Source organism: Plectrocnemia conspersa, unplaced genomic scaffold (assembly GCF_051122295.1).
Source record: "Plectrocnemia conspersa isolate PC_06_02 unplaced genomic scaffold, ASM5112229v1 ptg000009l, whole genome shotgun sequence".
Classification (NCBI taxonomy): domain Eukaryota; kingdom Metazoa; phylum Arthropoda; class Insecta; order Trichoptera; family Polycentropodidae; genus Plectrocnemia; species Plectrocnemia conspersa.
In genome coordinates this window covers 18983486-18998733 of record NW_028277173.1, presented here as the reverse complement: position 1 = coordinate 18998733, position 15248 = coordinate 18983486, and the positions used below count along the sequence as shown (strand labels likewise).

The 15248-nt window shown below is 31.7% G+C and overlaps 2 protein-coding genes across 2 annotated transcripts; one reads left to right on the top strand and one right to left on the bottom strand.

Moving 5' to 3' along the window:
- The first annotated feature begins 1289 nt into the window (after nt 1–1289).
- Nucleotides 1290–9279, top strand: LOC148232137 (uncharacterized). Its single transcript, XM_088192471.1, has 9 exons — nt 1290–1545; nt 5496–5639; nt 5714–5869; nt 6532–6694; nt 6760–6986; nt 7057–7174; nt 7242–7435; nt 8371–8500; nt 8654–9279. The coding sequence occupies exons 1-9, from the start codon at nt 1369–1371 to the stop codon at nt 9055–9057; spliced, it is 1713 nt and encodes a 570-aa protein (XP_088048597.1). The 5' UTR covers nt 1290–1368; the 3' UTR covers nt 9058–9279.
- A 1455-nt stretch (nt 9280–10734) lies between these two features.
- Nucleotides 10735–15248, bottom strand: LOC148232136 (uncharacterized). The gene is made up of 7 exons (XM_088192472.1): nt 14861–15248; nt 14664–14795; nt 14401–14596; nt 12772–12979; nt 11482–11703; nt 11313–11421; nt 10735–11252 (listed from the first exon to the last, which is right to left on the bottom strand). Exons 1-7 carry the CDS (start codon nt 15008–15010, stop codon nt 10794–10796), a joined length of 1476 nt encoding a protein of 491 aa, XP_088048598.1. The 5' UTR covers nt 15011–15248; the 3' UTR covers nt 10735–10793.

The following is a 15248-nucleotide window of genomic DNA, read 5'->3' as shown; positions in this document are numbered from 1 at the left end:
CAGTAGTGTATACAAAAAAAATAATATCAGGTTATATTCTTTAATAATATTGTTTGATAATTTTAAGTGAATATTGCGCCTTTAATTGGTATCACCGCGCCCCACAAGATCTAGCGCCCTAGGCGACCGCCTATACTGCCTGCCCCTCAGGCCGGCCCTAGATTATTTCACACGTAAAAAATCGCGACGAAAAAAACTACAAATTCTTAGATATCCACAATAGCAAAAAGAGTATCGTGTCAAATATAAAATTAAATTACTTTAATTTGAATTATATTTTTAAGCTAATGTAATGAGTTGTTAAAATATTATTTGGCGGGATGGGTGCAAATTTAGTTTTTGCTTGGGGCGCAAAATAACCTAGGGCCGGCCCTGGTAATACTAACGTGACGTCGGCGGAGGGCAAACGTTCTTTTGGTAGACCTCGACGGAGAAACAGCTGCTGGTGTTGCTTCGTTTACCATTCACAAGTATATAAATAAAAAGTAAATAACATGTAAACTATATACTCTCAATAAATACTACTGCAGCGGCTCAATCTGTACAAAGTTGTCACCCGTCACCACCCGTTCACCAAAATAGCCTAAAAATAATAAATAAACTACAATTTATATAATTTTCTATTTATTTTAATTTAAATTTAAATTAGAAACAACGCTACATTGTAGTCTTAAAGATAGGAGAATAATCGCAGTATATCTTAATTAAAATTTATTAGTAATGACTCATAATTAACTTTATTAACCGAGATGTAATCGACTACCGCTAATGGGTAATGGCAAATTAACTACCGCTAAATGTTCAATAACGTTTCGTCGGACAATAGTACGCTTTGAAAAATATTTTTCGGGACATTACTTGCAACGACAAGCAGATACAAATGTAATTTTTTTGTGTGAAATCAACAAGAATTAACCAGCTTAGTTTGTCCGGGTGCAGAGAGTGCATATGATTATAACATTGTATTTATTGATGATATTATTTATTTAGGTATTATGAAAAAAATACCTCGATACGTTTCATGTTTTTAAGTAACTGCACGACTTTTGCTATGATCGAAGCTCCACATATCCGTGGGCCGTATCAAAACGTGCTGCGGGCCGGGGGTTGCTCACATGTGCTGTAAAGGGAAGGTAAATAAGGTAAACTTTTAAAATAATATATACACACCATTTAATGGGTGTTTATATAATAATGCGAATAAGAATTAATTATACGAAGAATGTGTTTTTGATGAAATATTCCGTTGCGGGTCGGGCGAGGGATCGGCCGGCAGATGGCGGGAAGCCGTTTTTTTTATATGGCAGCACCCGTCGATTGTGTGTGGCCGGTGTTGCGGCATGTGGCGTTGACACTTGACAGGCGCCCATGAAGACGAAGCCGGTGGGCTCGGGGGCGCCGCACGCCACCGCCCAGGCGCCGGCGTCGGCGTCAGCGGTCAGGAGGAGGCCACATCCGCTGGCGCCTTCGCCCTCGTCGTCTGCCTCCGCCTCGGCCGCCGCCGCCGCATCCTCGGCCTCCGACCATCAGCCGCCCCCGGAGAAGGTAATCGTTCACTCGGCGACCTATCCCCCCGAATTGAAAAATAACCCGTGTCAAAACAAACGGTCGCGTGTGAAAACAAACAATCAACCAGTGCTCGCAAACCGGTTCGCATACGTTTCGACATTCGCTAATTGTCACACGGTTGGATTCGAAGTGCGTGCTTTTTATCGTCCGATTGCGTCGATACGGCTAAACACGCGCACTGTCAATGTTGACGTTTTGGCCCAAATTTATTTGAATTTTTATTGATATGGTCGAATTTTTTGGTCTTAAAGCCAATATTCATGTGTTGAATCTGAATACTATGACGAATTAAGTTGGATAAAAAAATCGGTAATAAATCAAACTAGGAGAAAGGGCTAAAATGCTTTTTTTCTATTTAATGATACATTTCTCCGTAAATCAGTGCTACTCAAATGGTGGACTGCAAACTTCCAATAGTTTTTATCATTTAGATTACCAAATCAAGTCAAATGAGAAATATTAAGTAGTACACATAATATATAAATATATCCCATGTCGCTGCCTCCACTTTCTGATTTGCTTTTATGAAAATATATTTGTATATATAAATAATAAGTTGCACGTGAAGATAAACTGTCTTAGCTGTTCATTGAGAGTTACAAATATTTTCTTGGCAACTTTGTTACTTTTTTTGAACCAAAGTGAAACAGATTTCCTGGTTTTTGCACTTAACTCAATAACTTATCTTTGTGAGACTGGTTTCATCAAATCAACCATTTTTATCAGTTTAAAATATGTTTGTATTCTATTTTTTGGCGTATTTAAAATTACTTATTTATACGGTTATCAGGTTTTGAAAATATCAAAGGATGCCAACTCGAAAATTTTTATTCGAAGAAGATAAAGCGCTGTGGAAGCTAAAAAAAATAAAGTCATTATGGAGATTTTTGTTCGAGGAGGATAAAGGACAAATTGCTATGGGAGCTAAAAAAAGTCATTTTGGAAATTTTCCTTCGAAGACCATCTTGGAATTTTTTCGAAGAGGATAAAGTAGGACAGATTCTGAGAGCTAAAAAAAGGGTCATGTCGGAAAACTTTGTTTGAAGGCCATTTCAGAAAGTTTTGTTCAAGAAGGACAAATGAAAATTTTTTTGAGGAGTATGTCTGGTCACCTTATTATTTGTCAATTCAAAAATAAGTAAAAAATTGCTTGTGCCATTTTCTCGAAACGAGCGGAAAGAGATATAATCAAATTTTTAGAACACCTTCCACACACAATCTTTTTACATTTTGTACACCCTTTAAAAAAATATTAGTTGTTATGTTCCACTTGCCAATTTTAAAACTATGCGTTTATTTAAAGTTGTCCATGATCGGGTTTCAACTTTTCCCAAATAAGGAAAACCATTTAAAATATATTTTAAATCGACTGCCAACCAACATTTTATAGTAAATTTATACGGCTTATTCAACATATATTGGGTGAATTGGCATTTAGATTTCGTTGGGAATAATTGTTCATCAATAGAAATTGTGTGGCTTATAACTAGAGTTTTTTTTAAAAACCTATTCCACACGCACAGATATGTCTGACAGACACCAGGACAGATTTGTTCGAGCTTCGCCACATACAAACTGTCTGAACTCGGAAATCAGTCTTAATACTTATTAAAAAAAACGGTTGTCTGATGTCTTTTTTGAAACAGCAAAAACTTACTGTAATATGTGGTGATTTTATCTGTTTGGAAGAATTTCTTTAAGAATGGACAAATAAAAAGCGCACACGTGCAAACGTGGTGCTCGGATCTGCCTGTCCGTGTTCAATCTATTCGTTTTAAGCATGGACAGACAAATCTGTGTCTTTTCTCACCACACACCACTGGATTTGTCCGCCAGGCACCCGGGACGGGCAGATCCGTCGGATGTGCCCGTGCGTGTATGGCACCAGCTAATGACATTCTTTCTTCATTGCTTCACACAAATTGTCACACTATGATTATGTTGTTTCATACGTAACAATTTCACTAATGAGACAAATTCAATAGAGATATTAACCAAATCCGTCAGTTTGACGAGTGTCGGTAGAGATAGGTATATAGTGACCAGATTTTCAAAAATAAGAAGTTTCCGAAAATAAAAATAGTTAATATATTTGCATTGTTCAATTATAAAAAACCTAGAAAAAATACTGCTTATTTCAAAACAGACGGTATTTTTTATGCAGATATTTAGTATGCAGACAGATTTGCAAAGCAAATTGGAAACCCGTCAATTTGCTGGATGCCGTAAATCTAGTGTTAAGGAACAATGTAATTACATAATCTTAAATAATAGAAAAATAGGTGTATTATTTAGGATGAATATGTTGAGTATAAGTATTTCATTTTTGTAGTGTATATGTGTGTGTGCGTATATGTATTTGTATGTATTTTTAAACTTTTAATATATTTTATGCTTTTCGCCATAGTGACGCATAAGGTTAACCTGTCAGGTCATGATGGTCTTAATTTTAATAAATAAATAAATAATAAAAAATAATAATCTTCAACCACTTGACCGCGGATACCTATAGAAGCCACGAAGAAAATTATTGTCAGTATGCATTGGGCACCCAAAGGGGACATGAACCCTTGAGTCTTTGCAACAATTTTTGTTGAGTCTTCATAGAAACGTGAGGTCTGGCATTGTCATAGTGGAACACAATATTCTTTCTATTGGCCATCTCTAGCGACTTCCTGTCAATTGCTTCTTTCAGTTTGATCAATTGTGAGCAACACTTGGTGGAATCAAATGTTTATCTTTTGGGTGCAATCTAGCTTTTATGATGATCTAATTTTTTTTACTAGTATTGTACATATTTTCACTGGCAATACATATTTTAGAAGCCAGTCTGTTTTTCTTATTTAATGTATGAGCCACATCACCAGCAGCTAGCAAGTATCCACGTATTGTCTTTGAACAAATTTACCAAATACTATGCGACCATATTAAAATAAAATTTATTTCAGAATTCAAGTAAATGCAATGAAATTTGCATTTACCTAAATTCTGAAACTTTGAAATGCACTCATTATAGATCAATTGTAAACAACACATTTAATGCGGAGAATGCGGCTCTCATGTCCATTTAGTACTGTAAACATGTTATTGTCGTATTCGGTATCCAGAAAGTTCACCGATCAGTAAATTTGTCAAATGAAAAATTCACCTACCCGCAATTCGTAGAATGGAAAGTTCACTCATTCTACAATTGATCGCCGATGATTTATTTATTAAAAACCATGAAACGTCAGTTAACATATTTAATTTCTTTGCCATTTTATGTGTCAAATACATATAATTTTTTTTTAATATTTCCGTCACTATTGAGATTTAATATGGAGCGATAAAATAAGGTTCTAGGATGTTCATTTGCCGCTGTTTCTTTGCTGGGTGACTAATTATTTTTATTGTCGCCTTAAATTTTTTTTTGTTATTCCTAATTCTGTGAACTATTCTTGTTTTCTTTATTGTTTGAGCAAAGTTAAATTATCTAATTGCTTAGAAAATAAATTTCGTATGTATTTGACAGATAAAATGACGAACAAAGAAATTAAGTACGATTACTGACGTTTCATGGTTTTTAATTAATAAATCATCGGCTATCAATTGTAGAATCTGTAAACTTTCCGTTCGACAAATTACGGGTTGGAAAATTTTTCCATTTCCACAAATTTACTGGTCGGTGTACTTTCCTAGAACCACCGTATTGAATGTGTTAAGTAACTGTATTCTCTATCTTATTCATGTGGAGTTAGATAATATAAATGTAATCTTTGTAATTCAACTCTGTGAATAAATAGCGTTAATTTATTTTGTTGTCTGTGATATGATTTCTTATCTGAAACACGTAATGGACATTTTAACATTGTATGTACACAATGTCAAGATTAATTTATTTACAATAGACGTTTGCATCCTAATTTATGAATATGTGTATTTTTCAGGATATTTCCCATTCCAAGTATGCGGGGATAAGTCCGGAGTCGGTGCAATGCATGAGTGAGCAAATATCCATAGAAAACATTACCGAAGAGGCTTGTGCTGCGCTTGCCGAAGACTTGAGTTATAAATTGAGACAATTAATTCACGTAAGTTTTAGAATTTAAATTATAAATGTTCATGAACTTAAAATAACAAATTCAATGTAATATTTGTGTTGCAGAATGTAGCTTTGCACGCGAGGCATAAAAAGTCGCCACGCGTGGAAGTCGAAGATGTAAATATAGTACTTAAGTTAATGGATACAGAACCAATATTAGGCCCTTCACCTCCGCAATGGGTACCGATAGGTGAAACGGAAAATCTTTGCACAACCGTTGTAAGTATTTTGGATTATTGCTTTCCGGTTGTGAGTATTGCTATGTAAAATGCGGAATCTGATGAATTAAATTAATGAACATTGGTGTAGTTTTGTAGTTGCATTAATTAGCTGAATTGGTTCACAATCTTGTACAATTGAACTGAAAGTTTTTTATATTTACCATCTCAAAGAGAAAAGAGCTTTCGCGCATGGAGAAAGAAGGATAATATATTGTAGTTATCCTTTATGATTTACAAGTTGTGTTACTACTATTTACCAAAATTTAATGTTTTCAATTTTATAAGTTGGTTGTTAAGGATTAAGAAAAATACTACTTATATTCTCAAAATGAGAATACAATTATAAAGTGTAAAATTAGAACAAATGAAATTTTGTTAAATATTATAATACCTAATAATAATAAACCACTCATAAAAAAAATATTATTTCATTTGCAACCATCTTCGTGTTTTATACATGGATCTGAGTGCTTTTAATGTAAATATTGGCAAATTTTATGATTACAAAATGTAAGACAAATTTAATTGATTTTATGAGTCAGAATTTTCGTTGTGCTTTAGACGAAGCAATTTAAAGTTCTTTAGCCGTTAAGTGTGATGTTTTATGTATGTATCTGATATGTATCTAATCTTCTGATGGTTTACATTAATGTCTTATAGGATCCTGTCGTTGATCTCGTCGAATTAGCAACTCAATCTCAAACCTTAGTAACGCTACCGCCGCCTAGCTTATCAGTTTCCTGGGTGACCGACAATAAAAGCACATCGGGAAACAATACTCTAAGTTCCAATTTACAAAATTATTACCATAAAATAGCAAGAGGTAAAGTAGTATTCATTATCTATTCGATTTGTACAACTATTTGACTAATTTCGTTATATTTACAGCTCTCTTAAGTGGCAACCAGAAGTTGGTCAGGGTGGCGTTACGAGATTTGAGTACAAATACTCACATAGGGCCGATAATACCTAATTTAATAAATTTAACACTGTTAGTTTTGAGCGAGTCGTCATTAACGCCGATGTCGCATGAAATACTGCATAAACAAGCTTTAAATATATTGGATTCCTTGTTAATAAATCCGTGTTGTTACGACACTGACGTCTACTCTCAGGTGAGTCATAATGAGTTTTGTGTTTTTTTTTTTAAATTGCATAAATGTTAACGTTACTCGTTATTTGCAGTTGAACAGGTTGTTTCCAATACTAGTTTCAAACGTGTTGACTGAAAGTATCTTATCAGATCAAATTCTTAGGATAATACTGCTGCTTGTAACTATCTGGTCACAATATGCATTCTTAGGTATGGTTATGCGTTGAAGTTAATTAAATGGTAATCGATAAGTTATTATATGTAATTTATATTTTAGGAAGAAGTGCAGTATTAGATTATTTATCTAAAGGTGTTGAAGAACGGTTAACAGGACCATTAGTCGAGTGCCTCACTGCTTTAGGAAGAAAAGCTCTAGTAGACGGATTAACGTTTCATATGCCTCTGATTGAGGGGATGTCTAATAGGCTTAATGATAAAATCTATCGTCCTGGGTTATATGAAGCTATTTTGGTAAATATCTGCGTTGTATATATTAAGAGGTAGATAAGTTCATGGAACGTTAATGTCCACACGGACTAAATTTAGTAGTAGAATGTTAAGTGTTATGTCTATATAATGGGTTCCGGACATTTAGTCGAATAACATTTTTAATTGGTGAATTTATTTCTAATTTAAAAAAGGGATAAATCAAATAAAAATATCATTGCAGATAGTTACTTCATTATTAAAGAAAATATAAAAAAAATGTATTGGGCATTTTACTTGTATATTATTCTCCAAGTCTTTTATGTACATTCACAGCTCAAGGTGAATTTTTTTTTTTTAAATTATAAACGACTAAGACTTATTTTAATTTAACTGTAATGTTAAATTTAATTATTAATATTTATTCATACAAAAAAAGGGTAAATTATATCTCATGGTGAACGACCAATTTAAGAGCATATTATGATTACGCGTTAAACAATGTTATTGCATACTGATTTGAAAATAAATAGACTAGCAATGTGACACCCAGTCTTCTTTAACCGTTCATTTACTAATTTCAAGAAGTTGAATGGTTATAAATTTTTTTCTTTATTCCTTCCAGGGTGATATTGAATAAAATTCGCGACAGGGTATTTTCTTGTTGGATTAATTTTGTGATTTAAAATTTGAATACTCGCTCTTAGCTAAGTCGTAGACACATATCTAAAATATTTTAGTATATAACAAATAATTTTTGATTATCCTTATGTATACTAGTCAGAAATCAACTAAAACATTAAGGACAATATGACTATATTCCTAAGATTCTTGTATCAGTTGTAGATATGTTGTCTCCAAATACCAGAATATTATTTAGTAACACAACTAGAAAAACACACGAATTATCTACCTAACCTCATATAAAGTATTGTATATAACTCAAATTTATGAATTTAATTTTTTGCTTATAATTTTAGAATGCGTCATATGTATTTTTAAAAGTGTCAAATAAAAAGTACGATCCACAAAATGCGTTCATAGACGAGCACCTTTATGAAATATTAGGCGATGCTGTCATACCTAGGAGGATACAGTCTTCAATGTCAGGTATGATTTAAATTTGTTCTATACTTTGTAGTGATTCAAACAGTTGTGTTTTTATTAACGTAACTCATTCATATGACCAGCCATCTCTATAAGTACTGTGTCATTTTTCTGACTAAGAAATTCCCTTTATATAATTTCTATTTTAAATTACAGATGAATCGAGTAATCAAAGTTCTAGTGCTGAAAAATCACCATATGCAAATTTGAAGTCATCCAGATGGTGGCCCAGAACGAAGGTGCTCAAGTACTTCCCTAAGTGCAAGGACAACATGCATTACTACGACACCGGGTTTGATTATTCAAACCCAACGTTAGGGTATGGCCTTCTGCAGCCGCCCGTTCGGTTCAACGTGTCTGGCTTTCGACAGATGCAAGTGCACAAAAAGAAAAAGTATGTCGACGATTCGGCGTACAGGAACGTTTTCCAAAATGGCAATAGATATAGTTTAGACAAAAAACTCAGTGTGATAGTGGCAAACGGTGCGTTGTTACGATTTAAATATAAACTGCCTAACGAAAGGAGAGTATTTCCAAATTACAGTTTTTACACACTCTAACACACTTTGTATACGGTCGGGATGCTTCTGTGAAGAGAATTGATAAAAATGGTGATATCGTTAGTGCAAAGTAAAAGTGATAATCATTTATTAAAATTGTGCGTTAAATTATTTATTTTAGTTTAATACCGTAGCCGTAATGACACTTATTATTTATACGATACTTTGTTATTTTGTATGATATGAAAATAATATTTTTTTTAACAATTGCCTGTTCACGAATACTCTCGTGTGTTTGTTTTTATTTTTAATACTTTTGTATATACAATGTTAAGAGAGGTCTGTTTTTTATATGAATTATCTAATAAGTCCGATTAGGTAGATTTTAATCGTTATCGAAAAAAAGCTGATGTTTTTATGTACATATACGAGATTTGACTATTGAATACATTTCACTGTTAAAACAGTGATACAAGTCTATTTTTGATAGTACTTTGCCTTGGCACCCTCCGTCAATTAAAAAACCGTTTTCCCCTGTTCTTTAAATTTCATGCTCTTTTGCAGGTATTGAGATCCATTGGAAAATGAATCTACCTCAGCATTCTTTCTGCTGATTACCCTTTTCTAATACGTATAAGATTCATTTAATAATAAAATATTTAACGCTTTTTGGTTTATCTCCTAAACTAACAATCTTAACTATCCTATTCCGTTTTGTCTTTTCATAAGTTACATACATTAGTTATTTTTCGTATTAAAAATAATACTCATACAATTAACCTTTTTCAATAACTTTTTATATTATAATATATTTTTTTTGTATATAATGTACATTTATTAAATAAGTTTTTCACATTGTTAAAAATGCAAATTATATATTTTATAAAGCTATTTTTTCCTAATAGATAATATTGCTCTCACTGCCAACATATAAGATTTCATAGTATTAATCAATGTCTTGGATTGATAAAAACACAGCTTTATAATACATACGATTAAATGAAATACAAACACCTTGTCGGACTCATAAATAAATAATGGATGTAATAGTCGATTTTTTATATAAATAATATCTATGAAATATTATTTTAGTAAATTCATTAAATTTATTTCCTAAATAAATGTGCTTTTTCAAGCGTGTTCACCAGATAATAACTTATTTAATATTTAACAATTAAATAGCGATGAATTTTTTTATTATGAAATATTTATATGGAAACAGGTTATGTGAAAAAATCAGTATTGGTCTCTACATTAATTCAAAAATGCCTATACATTTTATTTTTACTGTGAAACTATAACAAAGGTAGCATTGTTAATTATTCTGATTGTGCCTATCAAACGATTCGTGTGATAAATCCATCAATGTCGTCTGATTATAGTAAAATTATTAATTTATTATTATTATTTACAACTAAAAATTTAATCAGATATAAAAATAGTTAAGACGTCATTGATGTGAATTTTGATTAATCCCACTTAACACTTTTTGTATGTTCCTAACTCCACTATAATTTCAATATTAAGCAGCTAAGTTTCAAATGATGTGATAAACTAAATGAACCTCTAGTTTATTGATTAAGCGTTTTATATAAAGGTGTTAAGTGGGATGCTCACTATAAATTTGACTTATTAACGTATATATATCACTGACCGAATGTCACCCTTTTTACTTTTATGAAGTAAAAACTAACATCGATTATATCAAATTATTTTTTTGAAAATAATAAAATGAACTGTTTATAAAGAATGCTATATTTTATTTTAATTACATGTATAGATAATTCTGAAATATGTTAAAAAGATATCTTTTTATGTGTTTTCATATGTCGTATCATATTAGACTTCTCAATGAAGCCTTTCTCGCATATTTTACAAGAGAATGGCTTTAAACTATTATGTATCATTTTATGTTTCTTCAAAGCACTAGAAGTCATGAATGAATTTGGACAAATATCGCATTTATAGGGTCGCTCTCCGGTGTGCTGTCTACTATGGTTCTTCAAATGATATTTGCTCTTATATCCTTTTCCGCATTCATTACAAATATGTGGCTTTACATCTGAATGCCATTTAGAATGCACGTCCAACTCTTTATGACTTCTAAACATTTTGCCGCATTCAGAACATTCAAATTCTTTTATACTATTCACCCGCAACATATGCTCTCTGAGACTTTCTTTATTTTTAAATAACTTATTGCAATGATTGCAAGGTATACTATCAGAATTTCCGTGTATTCGAGATAGATGATTCTGAAAACAAATTACATAATTAGCATCTTGGTACAATGATAAAATCAAATTAATACATACTGTCAATCCTGTTCTGAATTTAAATGTACTGCCACACATCTGACAAACGTATTGCTTGTTGTCAGAATGACACCTCATGTGTAATATCAGCGAACGATTGTAAGTAAAGCTGAAACATATTATTAAATGTGTTTCAGAAATCAAGTTAATCCTATTTGTTATTATTTACCATTTTCCACATAGCTTGCATTTATACGGCTTGATACCCATGTGTGTGAGTTTGTGCGTTGTCAAGTTTTTGTAGTTTAGAAATTGTTTCAAACATATTTTGCATAAACCGGGTGGTTTGTGCAGATGTTGTCCTCGTATGTGAAATTCTAAAGAATTGATACTGAAGAAAGAACGGTTGCAGTCTTGACATTTTATGCGAATTTGCCTCTGATGATTATATCTATGAGGAATAAGGGAAAACGTTTATCAAACATTATTATTATTAATAAAAAATATTTTAAATTTGACAAGATTGAAGGGACTTGATGCTGCAATAAGTTATAAGATGCGAGATTTAAGAAGAAACATGTAAAAGTCATTGAAGTATAATTTTTTCAATTTATGTATTCAGATGCTATTTTTCTGACTTAGTCTACAAGAGATTGTAGGGATATCAAGCATACACATAGAAATGTAGTATATTTATCAAGAAACATATGGTTTTCAGTCGTAAAGCAGTGTAAATTCTAATAGATTCATTACTATTTCCACATATGAATGTCTAGTTTGTTATCCGTTTAGTCTAACATTATACTTGCGGCAATCAATATGAGTCAATGAAATAAATTGATCAATTCAAAAGATGATAGCAGCTGCAGTATGTTCATTTTAATCAACTGACAACATAATGGACGAGGAAGAAGCTACCAGTTATCCAATTGAGATCTTATGTTCTCAATCTAAGCAGATTGTTGAAGCATCAACTGATTTTTAACCCTTGGCATTTATACATGCTATCACAAAGATTGACAGTATGCACTGGATGCCTAAAAGTACCATGTATCTTTGAGCCTCGTAATATGGTTATTTTGTATAAATCAAGACTAAAAATCACTATTTTATTGAACTATAATATTTAAGGAATTGATGGCATAAATAGGTGTGCACCAGATATTAGAAAAGTGTGAAATGGTGTGCAAAAATACCAGCCATAGTCAAAGGGTTGAGGTCTATTATGCTGCTAAGGAATTTACATCTGCTAAAATTGTGCAATGAAACATTGAACACATTCATACAAATATGATTACCATTGGTCTTGAGAATATATTTGAAGGGCAATATGTTTGTTCCCATAATTTCATTAATTCTTTGCTATTTGCATTTCGCTTCAATTGCAATTATCTGTAATAATAAGAAAAACAAATAACGGGAATTGATTTGTGAAATGAATGTTTTTCTCATGATTAATTTTAAGTTTTAAAGTTACAGGAGGTGCATCCAAAACACGATAAATAGTATGTTTATATACCTATGACAATAAAAATCCGCCCAATCTACTGCTATATAGTCGCACAGTTGACAAGAAAAAGTTTCTTGCGATTTGTGACTAATAAAGTGATCCTTGAGAAGCTCTTTCCGCTTAAACTTTTCTTTGCAAAGACCACAATGTAATTTTTTTTTGAAATTTTCATTTTTCTTACAATTTATTTTGTGTCTCTTTAATGTCGATAAGTACACTGAAAAAAATATATAATAATTAATATAATAGGCACAAAGATGAGGCACTAATGTTGCTATTAAAAGAAATGTGAATATCTTTTCTTTTTTACTGTTTCTATAACAAAATGATGTATGTATGTTGAATAAGAGTAGTGCAATTGTATTATTATCTAAAAGTCAATTTTGGTTCAGAGATTAAATATATTTAAAAGGGATCAAACTATGATGCTCCTAGCTGTGTGGACTATATGTAAATTGTAGAAATTTTTAATCCTTAGATTTCATCACATTAGTGACTGCAGCAGTAATCATCATAGCTTGTTACAAAAGGGTGTGATTTAATAAGAAATTATTTTAAGAGATATTGCATTTATGTAAGGTAAATCTTCAGAAAATGATTCGATGCAGAGTTCTGACCAATGCATGCTTGCACCCGTGGGCTGTATTATAATACACCATCTGTACCAATTCTGCGAGTACTAGTTATATCTCCAGTTCTAGTAGCACCATCTCTTGGTTGTGGTATGCATTTTGTAGGTCAAGGTTCTGACATTCATCACCAATTTTTTTTTTACATTAGCTTTTCAACCAGAATACCGAGCTTAAGACAGTTTGTCATTGTTGCATGATAATGCACTAGCACACAAAGCGAAGATTGTACGCAAATTCTTGGCAAATAATTCTCCGCATTTACCTTATTTGGCTATTATGACTTCTGACTGTCCCCAAAAATTAAGTTGGCGTTGAAGGTTTTGACATCATTAATGACGTCCAAAAGGGTTTGATAGAGGCCTTAAAGGCATTTCTAGAAAATTTCTACAAAAGATGTTTCAAAATTTTCTATGATCATGTTCAGCGCTGTACTGACTCAGAATGGATGTAATTTGAATAAATTAATATAATATTGCAGAATAACAAACGTCTTCTATTTATTTTTTGATTAGTCCTCACGTATTTGAGACAGACGGTATAAATGTTAGTCGCAATTGTGATTCTTATTCCTGTTTGTCGCAGCTATGAAGCCCTATAACTTAAGCCACCTAGCAACACAAAGGTGTTTTCGGCGATAGCTATGAAGAGCTGGTCTAATTTAAAACATATCACTACTCCTGCTTTTTATTTCTGGGGATATTGTAATCAAAAAGCATATATATCTAAGCAGTAATAACATGCTAATAACTGTTTCCATAAGAGCTATTATTAAAGCATTATCATGAACCTGAACTTTCTGATAAGATATATAAAACTAACTATTAAAAAAAAAATACAATTTTAAATTAAAATTGAAAAAAATGGAGATATTCATATATATATATTAGCAATACATGTGCCTTATTCTGTATATAATCAACACACAAAACTAGAATATTTTTGCTACAATTTTGATATACATGTTAGATTGTCATATAGTGTAAATAATGCAACATAATCAACTTACGAAAAGTTTTCATACATAATTGACAACTATATTTATGATTTTTATTTTTAACTTCTGCATTTTGGTCCTTAAGGCATTCACTTTTATCAATTGAACCTTCTTGACTATCTGAATTAGAATGTAAGTCAGCATTATTGTACAAGTCTGATAATTCATTCTTGACACTCTCTTTTATATCGGTCAATTTAGATTGTCTCTATTAACATAATAAAAAAAATTAAATCAAATAAAATTTTCACTGTAATATAAAACAAATAACTTACCCTCTCATTTGATAACAAAGACACAAAAACATTGTATGAAGTCTCACACTGCAATCTAAACTTATAAAACGACAACAAAGTTTTTGAGCAAACGTTGCAAAGCTTTTGAGGTAGTGAATCGTTTTTAGTTATCTGAAACGTTATTAGAATATAAATCTTATAAGATAAAAAAAGTTTAATCACAGTCATTATATTACGTTTATCTTAGTAAATTCAATATATAACTCAGCAAACGAGTGTGAAAATATATCTTCCATTCCATCAGCGTGAGACGACATGCAAGCTCGGCATATATCAGTGTTAATTTTATTATCCTGAATATTTAAAACTTCTATTTCTTCGCTCATTATAATATCTAATGATATAAACAACCAAGGTATATTTTGTAGGTTAACAATTAAAAGACGAGAGCTAATAGAAATATCAAAATATGTCAGTAATGATATAGTTTATCATTATATAAATTGTTTATAAACATTTTATATTTAAATAAACAAATTTCCCAGCATTTTACTCAAATAGTTTGACAGTTAATAATGGTAGTTTGACGTTTCATGTTTTGGCCATAACACCCATTCCTTTGCT